At 40.1% G+C, this 12460-nt stretch overlaps 1 protein-coding gene across 1 annotated transcript in view; it reads left to right on the forward strand.

Annotated features, from left to right (window-relative positions):
• Positions 1–12460, forward strand: part of creb3l1 (cAMP responsive element binding protein 3-like 1) — a 29705-nt gene that overhangs the window by 10148 nt on the left and 7097 nt on the right. Inside the window, exons 3-9 of the mRNA XM_057028836.1 lie at positions 1294–1380; positions 9004–9158; positions 9233–9302; positions 9419–9612; positions 10917–11063; positions 11172–11230; positions 12020–12088. Of these exons, the coding sequence (XP_056884816.1) occupies positions 1294–1380; positions 9004–9158; positions 9233–9302; positions 9419–9612; positions 10917–11063; positions 11172–11230; positions 12020–12088 (781 nt within the window). The remainder of the gene's footprint in view (positions 1–1293; positions 1381–9003; positions 9159–9232; positions 9303–9418; positions 9613–10916; positions 11064–11171; positions 11231–12019; positions 12089–12460) is intronic.

Genomic DNA, 12460 nt, shown 5'->3' on the forward strand with positions numbered 1-12460 from the left:
TGCTTAGTAGAAAAATTGGTGATTATGGAACCTGCCAAGGTCCTACTCGGTTGTTTGTGTGTTGCTAGCACCAATGAGACTGTACAGGACGTAACAACTCTTTTGGACTGCATCCCACTGAAGCAAAAAGGACCAGAAAGCATTATTTGGGCTTTCAGATTACCGGTAGGTTTAGATTTGAGATATGGAAGCTTAGGCTGCAGTTTAGCAGTAGGCCGTAACATCTTGGATTTGATCTACATGCAGCTATCCCCAGTAGGCACCTCTCCTGGAGCCTGAGGCCTTTAGTTCATATCATCTTTATTTAAAAAGTATCTCTTATGATTAAAATTGTCTCTAGGCCCTTTATAGAAACCTAACAAGCAAGGAAAAATTCCCATTATCAGTGAGAAACCTTGAGTGGGACCAGGTGATGGACCTTCCTGATGATGGTTGTAGTGATTGTTGTGGTCAGAGGAGCCTCGTGAAACATGGAATTCAAAATACAATGCAGGTAGACATGAGGCAGCAGCTAAGAACAGGGGGGGGGGGGGGGGCAGTCAGTGCTCTGGCTGAAGCATTAACTGGCAGAAAGGCAGGGTGATCCGAATCAGACAGTGTGCATCAGAAATCAGTTCTAACATGAGCTTTGTCTGTTGTAAGTTGAACAAACCCCTTATACTGAATTTGCCTGTAAGATGAGATGCAGCTGGGAGTTGTGGGTGAGAAGGTCATGCTGATATTAGAGAGTAGGTAAACAACTTATTTTGGTTAGTGCTGGATTTAAATGGAAGTAATCAGAGCTGCCCCTGGTCAAATCAAATCAAATAAAACAAGTTTTGAAAGGATTCATCCATTGGGTCATTACAGTATTCAGCAGTTGTATGGTTTTAAAAATGTATTAGTGTTCTTTATAGCATTGTGCTCGATTCAGTTGAGTCCAAGCTTGAAAAGATGTGCCAACACAAGACCGATGGGATTCACTTGGAAGGATTTATTAGGATGGATGAATACGTCCTCCTGAATTCCCTCTGAATTCCCTCTGTCCCAAAAGTAATTGGAAATTAAACAAAGATATAATGAAAGAGCTGACTTCCTTGACAATCACAGCAGTTGTAGTTTGTAAAATTCCAAAACTCAACATTTTTAGATTTATTTTCTATTGTTTTAAGAATCAGAACATTAAATCCGCTTCATAACACTAATTTGATTTCATTCACAGGGGTTAACAGTGGAAGAAAAACCAACTATTTGCATTCATCTCTAAAGCAGATTATGCAGCCATATTTCCATAATGGATTTTGAATCCTACAGATATTCAAGCAGAACACAGCTACTCTCTGAGCGAAGACTCCGCCCCCCAGAGCCCAGCACTCTCAATCAAAATGGACCAAGAGTCCGGTAGGTCATCCTGTTCTTTAATAGCCTTCACTCAATTCAACATGCACCACACAGGACTGAAAATAAATCCATTTACATGATAACATAACACACCAGATGAAAAATGTTCAGCAGAGACAGAGTTAGATTTAAATGAGGAGTGTGGAAGGTAGAAGACAGAGTTGAGAAAGATCCAGTTTGGTTCGCTGCAAAAGGTGCATTTCAACCTCATAAAACCTTCATGGAATAAAATATCAGTTCTTGGCATAATTAGTATCCACATCAGACATGTTTTATCACTAGTTTAAAAAACCTTGACGGAGACATTTGCTGGCATGTTACAAACAATACAAATATAAATCACAAAAACAAGTGGTATTTTGTGAGGTAACTGGTCCAGGCAGGCACCAGATGGTGTGGCTTTAATGAATAATATATCTAAAATAAACTAGAGAAACCCACAGTAACCCATAGTAAAAAGAGCATGTGAATATAAATGTAATGTGTAGAGGACGGTCAAAACAGAAGTTGAAGAAGTTAAATGCAAGTTATTCAAATAACTATAGCAGTGCAACTAACAATTGTAAAATTATAGAACAGGCAGACGTACTGTAGATTTATTGCTATTAAAACTAACGCTTTATATACATTTCTTAGAAGTAGTAGAATTTTTTGTAAATCCTGGAAAAAGCTGTATCAGACTTGTTAAACTGGCTTTCTGCTCGGTCATCAGAGTTCAGCAGCATTCTGGGGGAAAAAGCTAGTTAATGACCTTTTCCCAGAGATTCACAGGAGTGAGTAAGAACAACCATTAAAACATTGACCACGTGGGTGGTGAACATGTTACTGTGGGGGGGTGTATTACCGGTATCTGCAAAATGTACACATTACACAAAATAAAGCACTTTAATGCCGGTAAATTCCATGTGTCTTTGGTTCTAATATTAATGAGTACAGGCAGCAGAGCCCCAAGTACCATGACTCTTTCTGTTGGTAACAAGTAGGATTTTTAGTATCACCTCAATGGTGCGCTCAGAAATTCCAAAACTATGAACTATTACAAACCTGAAATGAATCAGGAGGAATTTGGTGTCATTCCTTGTTGAACTTTGGGTGCTGTTGCACCACGTAGTGAAGTCAGCGGCACCAGCCTGGGAGAATGGAGATAGTGAGTGTGCAATCTCCAAGGAAATTATATTGAAGATGAACGTTAACCAGGTCTTTAAATACAGGAAATGCACCTATCCTGGAGAATTGCATAGATAGTGGTAGTGATTAGATAGTTGTGGATATATGAAACTGCAAATATATATAGTGAAGAAGTGTAAATTGACAAATTTTCGATTGTACCATTCCAAGTACCGGTGTGTGCATGTTTTAACGTGCTGCATCACAGACCTCTGGACTGAACAGACTCATTAGTCAGACTGAATGGCAGCCTTCCTTCCACCCAGTTTGATTAATGCTAGCAAACAAATCCAAACTGACCGGTGTCACTCTGAATCAAGCGTACCAACAACTCTCATCCTTTGGAATCAGCCACATTCTGCAACTTGTCCATTTTCTGTTGAGATGGTCTAAACTAAGCGGCTGAGCTAGATAAAGGTGTCAGCTGCAATATGACACAGAAATATGTTTTCCTCCCTGTCTGTCAGTACCTGTCTGTCTCTTCTCCATTTGACCTGGGGATCCCAGCAGGATCCCAGGCTGAGTAGTTGTTCCTCCAGCGAAACCCTGACACCCTATCACACACACACACACCACACACACACACATGCACGCACACACTCACACAGAGTGAGAGCAAGAGTATGACAAGCATATGGTTTTCAGTCAGTGGCTTCAGCCAAAGCCTGCAAAACCTCCCTCTTTCTCATTTGGTTCATGTCTCTGTTTCCTATCTTTGTTGTTTTTTCTTTCCATTTTAAATCCGTTTAGTCCCCTTTTTTTTGCCTATCAGGTAGCCCGTATTGCAAAAAATTACAATAAAATAAAAACCAGTCAAGCCACACAAATTTATCAGTTTTGTACACAGAATATTAGTATGCTGTTACCTTGACAAAGATAAGACAATACATCACTCCAACTAATACAGCAGACAACTGAAATTAGACTTAGGAGATACATATAATTTGACAGTAAAAGATATGATAAAGTACTAGGCAACTACTTGCTATATCACAAAATAAAACAAATTAGCATAGCTTTAATCTACAGTACACTACTATATGAGAGAACTGTGTTGATTGCAGCATTTGGTGGAATTGTATGTCCTTCATGTGGACATATACAGGTTTATACACACAATTTCTTGGTTTGTTTAATGTGTTTCCTTGTTTTAAATGATGTTGTATTATATGTAGCAGTGATAAGTTTAACTTTTTCCAATATTAATGATTTCATTTGCAAAGAAATACATCAACAGAAATTGTGCAAATTGTCTCAAAATGCAAAGTTAGATGTATGATTAAGCAAACATATTCATTTTTCTGCACTCTTCTTAGAAAACAAGATACTAGACAAACAATTAAATGTAAAAACACAAACCCGAACAAGTAGGACTGGCTGACGGTGACAGCTATAGCGTTTGTGATAGCTTGCTATCTTGTATTATTGTAGTCAGCGGCAAGTTTGGAACATTCCTGTTCCACTTTTGGTTTTGCTCTTAGATCTTGTTCTTGTTTTTTTACTACTGTTCCTACTGTGCTGCTCCAACCATTATTTTAATATTCCCGTTGTCCCACAGAGATCAAAGAAAGTCAGCACCTAGTTTAGTTTTAAAGCTCCTGGGTGAGTTCCAAGGTCACCGGGTCTCTTTTGTGTTTGCGCACACTCGCTTTGATGAAAGAGATAATTCGCTCAGAAATAAAGAAAATTGCTCATTACTGTCACAACTGCTACAGCAAGTTTCTGAATACAAACTGACTGTTTCTCTTTTAGAAAGAAACGTCTTTGCTGCCAACGTATTTGACTGCTGGTTTCTTTGGCTGCCACTTTTTTTAACCTCTGTGGGCTTTACTGCAGTACCTTTCTTCATATCACATTAGATTCATAACCAGATGAAGATGCTAAAATGGTGAAAGGTCCTCGAACACTTTCTTGATAATCCATATCCTATATGTGGAATACAGCACACATTCAACCAGCAAGCAAACTCTGAGCCCTTCTGTTAAACTGCTACTACTTGACTGCTGCTTCTTTTGGTATGTGTTCAGTTTAGGGGAATGACATTATAAAGACCCTGTTGTCATTAAATAACCACTTTTCAGTTATATGGGCAGCACAACCTGCCTACACTCATCTTACTGTCTGGTGTTCATTAAAAATGGGCTTCCCTTCTAAATTTCCCTTAATAAAGATGGGAAGCTTAATGAGTCTCAGGTGGTCAGCTAGCAACGGGACATTTGAAACTATCAAAACACCTAACTTACATACAGCTCTCAGGGTCTTGTTAGGTTGAGTCTTAGTGACACAGATGGGAAAGAAGGAAAGCTTAAGCTGTGTATGTCACGTCATTTGTTCCACTCCACCATCTCATTCCGCTTTCTCCCTTACCTGGGTTTTTTTTAAAGTTATATTTTTTTGGGGGGTGATTGAATAGATCAAACAAGACTTGGTATACGGGGGTGTGAATAACCATGTTTTCCTCAGATTTTCCAAGCAGATGAATGAAGCTGGTCCACAGGACTGTAATGTTTTCTCCTTACTGGCCACTTTAAACAGCTGTAACCAAGAGTTCTTTAACCAACCCTGAAGTTTCTGTTCCTAAAGATACTTAATGATGCAGTAGACTAAACAATGAGTAATGATAGTTAGAGCTGCTCTAAGAAATCCGTCTATCCTTATTACTGCACATTTACTTAGACTTGTTTACTACATAGAGCGATTTATTCTCATGGAGGATGACAAGTGGTCTTTTTTGTTTTCAGTATGGATCATTCCAGGGACCGTAGACAAATGATGCACCACAGTTGATGTCATCCAGCAGTCTGTATTGACTTGTTTTAGCAGATATTGTGTTCAGGGTGTCACTCAATTCAAAAAACCTTCAGCACAGCCTTAAAGTTGGATTCATTTGTTTATTTGTATGTTCTTAACTGGGGTGCTTGCTTTACATTTTCAAACAGTATTTTCATCTTGAACAAATACAGGCAGTACAGTGCCCTAACATTCCTATTAACAGTCCTTTCAGGCAGTAGCTCTATTATTTACTCTTTAGCTGGAAAAAACCCCAAAACAAGAACAAGTACAGAAAGTAAAGTGAAGAGACAAAAACAGAACTCTCCTTCCATTTTGGGACCATGATTTAAATTCACTATTGTCTTCAAGGTATCCCATATGTAAACAAAAATATTTTAAATTTTTTTGTTAACGTAACTTCTGTTACTCTTTGAAATGATAAAAAAACGAGCGCCGAGTACAGTACTGATGTTCAATGGAAAAGAATATTAATTCATTATAGAGTATTTCTGGGATACAAGTGAGTAATGTAATTTACTTTTAATAGTCAATAAAATAAGTTCATTATGCATTGATCTGCCACTCATTGGACTTTGTGCCACTTCTATGGACAATTCAGATCTATACGAGCTGCTTTATTTTGGACTATTTGGAGGTTATGCAAATTACTTTGTGTTGTATTTGACCAGATGACTGCACGTTTAACAAGATTTGATAGACCTCGCACCTAAATTAGGTGTTTAAACAGGAAGCTTAGTATAGATTTTTCTGTATCTTATTGCTGCCATGACTCTGGCAGTCTTTATCACCCTTGATCAATGTAACTGTTCCATAACAGTCTGTCATCAATAATTAATCCCAATAACTTCACCTCTGTCTTTTGTTCCATATGTTTATTTCCTCTATTTTGGGTCCGGTTTAGTGCAGCTCTCAGCCTATATTTTGAGCCTAAAACCATAGATTTATTTATTTTTTAATATTAAGGGATAATCTAGTTCCTGCAACCTACACTGACACCTCATTCAACTCTCCTATTGTGCACATACTTTGGAGTCGTCAGAGTACGTAACCATGGTGGCAGAATTCAATGCAAATGGCAGTTCCTTTGTCAAAATAGAAAATAAAAGAGGCCCAAGACAGCTGTCTTGCAGCACCCACCAACCCACCACATTCATTTCAGCGTAACTACAATTAAAATAAACTGAATATTTGCTGTTTGTTAACCAATTTAAGTATTCACTAATTTGGGAATGATGTGTCAGGTGTGTATGTCGAAGGCTGTTCTAATAGCTTCTCACCCTATCTCTAAGGCAGAGCCCAGCCACCCTACGGAGGAAGCTCATTTCGGCCGCTTGTACCTGTGATCTTGTTCTTTCGGTCATGACCCAAAGCTCATGACCATAGGTGAGGGTAGGAACAAAGATCGACCGGTAAATCGAGAGCTTCGCCTTTTGGCTCAGCTCTCTCTTCACCACTACGGACCAGTGCATTACTGGTGGTGCATTACTGGCTGGTGTCCACCAGCGGGTTCGGGCATTGCCGCCACGACTGGCACCAACCACCTTGCGGCCGCAGCACCGGTCAGCCGCCTCAACAATGGAGGCACGGAACATGGTCCACTCGGACTCAATGTCCCCCGCCTCCCCCGGGACATGGTCAAAGCTGTTCCCGAGATGTGAGTTGAAGCTCCTTCTGACGGGAGACTCTGCCAGGCGTTCCCAGCAGACCCCCACAATACGTTTGGGTCTGCCGGGTCTGTCCGGCATCCTTCCCCACCATCGGAGCCAACTCACCACCAGGTGGTGATCAGTTGACAGCTCCGCCCCTCTCTTCACCCGAGTGTCTAGAACATGCGGTCTTTATGCCTGAACAAGGTGTTTGTTATGGACAATCTGAGACGAGCACAGAAGTCCAATAACAAAATACCACTCGGGTTCAGATCAGGGGGGCCGTTCTTCCCAATCACCCCTCTCCAGGTCACACTGTCATTGCCAACGTGAGCATTGAAGTCACCCAGGAGGACGAGGGAGCCCCCAGAAGGAGCACTCTCCAGCACTCCCTCTAAGGACTCCAAAAAGGGTGGATACGCTGAACTGCTGTTTGGACCATAGGCACAAACAACAGTCAGGGTCCGTCCCCCCACCCGAAGGCGAAGGGAGGCTACCCTCTCATCCACCGGGGTAAACTCCAATATACTGGCACTAAGCTGGGGAGCAATGGGAATTGCCACCCCTGCCCGTCGCCTCTCACCATCGGCAACTCCAGAATGGTAGTCCAACCCCTCTCGACTGGTTCCAGAGCCCTTGCTGTGCGTCGAGGTGAGGCCGACTATGTCTAGTCGGAACTTCTCAACCTCGCGCACCAGCTCAGGCTCCTTTCACACCAGAGAGGTGACATTCCATGTCCCTAGAGCCAGTTTATGCAGCCGGGGATCAGACCACCAAGGTCCCTGCCTTCGGCCGCTACCCAAAACACAATGCACCCGACCCCCTTGGCCCCTCCTGCAGGTGGTGAGCCCACGGCAAGGGGGTCCCATGTTGCCTCTTCGGGCCACCAGGCACTCACTGATGTGCCTCACCCCCAGGCCTGGCTCCAGGAGGGGGCCCCGGTGACCCACATCCGGGCAAGGGAAACGTAGGACCAATGTTATTTATCTTCATGAGGGGATCCTGGGCTACGCTTTGTCTGATCCCTCACCTAGGACCTGTTTGCCATGGGTGGCCCTACCAGGGGCATATAGTCCCAGACAACGGAGCTCCTAGGATCATTGGGACACGCAAACCCCTCCACCACGATAAGGTGGTAGCCCAGGAGGGGTAATATCTAATAGTAGATAGTAGATACAGCACTAACTCTGTTGACAGATGGCTGGTGGAAAAGATGCAAAATAATTTTACTATACTATTACTATTACTACTATATTATCTAATAGTATAGTAAAATTATTTTGCATCTTTTCCACCAACCATCTGTCAACAGAGTTAGTGCTCTAGTTGTGGTGTGCCCCGTTTTATATCCATACAGTGTTTACTTTATTTTTACAACGATACACTTGGATTGGTTCATACATGAGTCTCTTACTCAAGGCCGGTGGTAAGCTTAGGTTTTCCAGAGAATATTTCTGTACTTTGGGTAATTGATTAATCTTGGCAGTTTTCCAGTCTGAAGGACAAACACATTTTTAACCTTTAATTATTAATTTAAGAAATAGGCCAATCAATGTGATCTGCTACAGGTTTAAATAACTTTACATCGATGTTCTCAGTACCTGAAGGTGTTTCTTTTTCCCACTGTGTCTGCTGTAATGTTTTCCAAATGAAATCCACACAGTTTATCAGTCATTATTTTATATTTTATTAATTTGCCTTTAATGTAATTCCTCTCTTTTCTGGTATCCATACCATCCCCTAGTTGCTGAAACATGTAATTAAAAAACTAACTTGAACAGGTGATTTCTACTGGTTTCAGGTCACGGAAAAGAGGAAGGAGAATCAACACTTGAAATATGGTTCAATTATGAATAAAAGTTTAAATATGACAACTTTAATAGCTGTTATATCATTTATAATGCTTTGTTGTTGAGTACATAGATTAATTTTAGTTCACAGTTTAAACTTGTCAAAAGTGAATCCTGTAAAATGTAACATTCATCTGTGTGATTTTTTGTTGATTTGTTTTCCCCAGAATTCGAGTGGAACTTCCATCAGGACCTGTCAGCTATTTTGGTGAAGCAGGAGGAACCTGATGGGGGTCCAAGGTTAGATCCTCAGTCACTTGAAGGCCCGTCTCTTGTATTAAGCCCCGCCCCCCCACGGAAAGCCTTACCATGGAGACACACGGTCAGCATGCGCGAGCGGACACTGTGATATCTCTGATCCTTTCCTCTGCCTGACTGCTGCTCCTGTTTCCGTAGGATGAAGTGAAGCCAGTGTCAATAAAAGATGAACCCAGAGAGATCGGACAGTACCTTAACCTGCCCAGTGGTAAATACAAACCAATCACCCACCATCACAGATTGCATGATTACAAGTTTTCTCTTGTGAAAATGCTCTTGTTAGAGCAAGGAGAAGCACTCAATCAACAGTGGCCTCTTCTTTAGATGACACTGTCCAGCTCCCGCCCACCCCTCCCACCAGTAACCACGGCGACAGCGACGGTTCCCTTCCTCCCTCCTCTCCTCATCTACCCCTGCCACAGTCTTCTCCTCAGGCACAGCACAGGCCAGGAGGCCGTGCCTCATCCTCTTTCTCCTCCTCAGCCATCTCATCTTCACCTCTTCTCACTGCACCACACGTGAGTGCAACACCACTGTTCAGCTCGCCATGTCGCAGCGGTAGACTGAAGAAACAAAATGGCTTTAGTTAGATGAATGTACCACATGTGACTATTTATTTATTTGTTGCAATTATCTCATCTGTATACCAGAATTTCAGTAAGTTCAGTAAAAAGATTATTAAATGAAGTTTTCAATAAAACCAGAAACCACAACAAGAAATGCATATTAATATGTACATTTAAAACCTTTTTTTTCTTTTTCCTGGCTTCTTTATCCTTTTGGGGTCACAAGGAGGAATGTAAATATAAATTTAAGATCTATATTACAGTAAGTTGTCAGGTGCTTGATGCTCTTCTTCCTACATTAAAATTAATAGCGCAGTTTCTTTCTATGAAAGAGAAGATATACCGTATTTCCCTCTCAAATTCAGGAAATAGAGCGATCTTGGTAGCCAGACATTTTTGCCAGACAATTTACTGAGAACATTTAATATTTTACTTTTAGTTAAGTTCCATTCAAATGGCTCGAGATTAGCGTGAAGTAACTTTTTCAAATTGATACTTATGAATATGAGATGTTTCTAATAACCCATTTGCTGGATGGTAGTGTTTTCTTTATGCATCTGGTAATGATGGACCATGTGGACAACATGTGTAAACCAGCTGCCAGTCAGGAGCAGCCTTTTGACAATTTTTGACAAGGTCACACTCAGCAAAAATAATTTAGTCATGTAATAAAAGACTTAATTTGGAGTTTGGTGAAAGTGTGCCTTTATTATGTTATCTTCTTGCCTTTATTCAAAAGAGATATTTCAAATTGATAGCACATTTTTTCCACTCAGAACATGCCATTGCAATCAGGATTTCATTTTATTCTTTTCCTCTTTTGTGTTTTTTAATGCAACACCTTTAACAAAGATTTGAATAAGTGTATTCTAATGAATTTCAAGAAATAATTATTTTATATAAACATTTGTATACCATCCAGCAGAACAGGACTAGATACACGGGCCAAAGCCAGACCCTATACGTATATAGCATTTTGACACCAAAAATCCAAAGAAAGAGTCAAGTGCAGACTTGTGGAACTCAAACAGGAACAGCCTGTTTGAAAACAAGTTTAGTGTTCAGAGTGCAGAAAATTACAGAAGCACAACAGTTTAAATGGTCAGATAGAACTTCTTATATGCAATAGTATAAATAAGGTGCTTTTGAAGTCATAGCTTGCAATTGTGCATCGGCGTTAAATGAAATGACAAATGTGATTTGTCCTAAATGAGAAAATGTTGAAAACTCAGCATAATTATTGTTTGATTGTACAGAAGTTGCAGGGTTCGGGACCCCTCATGCTCACAGAGGAAGAGAAGAGGACTCTGGTTGCTGAGGGTTATCCCATCCCAAATAAACTTCCCCTAACAAAGAGTGAAGAGAAGGCACTGAAGAGAGTCCGGCGGAAGATCAAAAACAAGGTAAACTTAAAAAAAAGTATAAGCAGATGAATTACCAATGAGACAAATTACTTCGGAAATAAATGCGGTACACTGAAAGTCTAATCTTACCTGATGTGCTCGGCTCAGATCTCAGCTCAGGAAAGTCGGCGGAAAAAGAAAGAATATGTGGAATGTCTGGAGAAAAAGTAAGTCTTTAAATAAATTATATGTATCTTTAGTCTCTGTCTGTCAAAACAGACGCTAATTAAGAATATTCGGCATATACCTGGCTGTAATACTCAACCTCCTAATTCTTATAAAACCCCAAATTAAAATAAAGAGAATATTCTTTCCTGTCATTTCTGGGTTTGCTTGTTTGATGTTGATATTTTATCAGTTAGGTTAGAGAGGATGAGTTCTTCTATTTGGGGCCTGAGGACAGGATTACTGGAGGATCAAGCAGCGGGATGACTGAGCAGTAGTGCTGTACTCCAAGAACAACAGCACCGTGGTCATGCTTTATGTTAGGAATCAATAGGATTAGTAGAAGAAAAGACAGTTATGTACAGATCAAAATCACTTTTCTTTATTTTATATTAAGGAAGTATTACATATAGTTTGGGCTTTTAGATTAAAACAAAACTCCATGATGTTTCCTAAAAATAGACAAACAGAAAAGTATAAATGTTAATCTGTATTAGTTTTACTCATCAGCTGTAATCTATAACTGTTGCGGTGAAAATTAGGATTTGTAACAGAAACCTCATTCATATGTCCTGCGTAGGTCACCATGGTGATCGAAAATGGTGAAAATAGACATTTCTGAATGCTCTCAAATACACATACTACTGAAATGTTACAGTAACAGACCTGAGAGCTCCCTTCGTAATTCAACTGACAGCTAAACCAACTTTTCCCGATAAATCCGTCTGCTTTTTTATTTTACTTTAAATCATCGTTCACCTAATGCTCAGATGTCTGTATATTTTTTACAGGGTGGAGAGTTACACTTCAGAGAACAGTGACCTATGGAGAAAAGTAGAAAATCTTGAGACTGCAAACAGGTGAAGCACACACACACACACACACACACACACAGATTTGTCCTCATTTCCTAATTGAAACACATTCAGATTCAATGTAGCCTGTTCACGAATAAGCGCACACGTAAATTATTATATTGACTATATACTAGTCTGCTCTGTTTGTTTTCTCTTACTTTATTAGTGTCTACACATATTCTTTTTGTTATGAAAGTTCTGAAATTCAAATATTATCTAAAGTCTGTCAGAAATTGAAATTTCATTCTGCATATTTTATGCCAGTCTTTTACAGGTATCATTTCTTAAGATGCAAATAGTTTCATTATCGTCATTAAATTGAATTTTTCTTCAATATCCTTCCTCAAGTTAAATATTGAATTCTTGTTTTCATCT

The sequence above is a fragment of the Takifugu flavidus genome, chromosome 3 (genome assembly GCF_003711565.1).
Source record: "Takifugu flavidus isolate HTHZ2018 chromosome 3, ASM371156v2, whole genome shotgun sequence".
Classification (NCBI taxonomy): domain Eukaryota; kingdom Metazoa; phylum Chordata; class Actinopteri; order Tetraodontiformes; family Tetraodontidae; genus Takifugu; species Takifugu flavidus.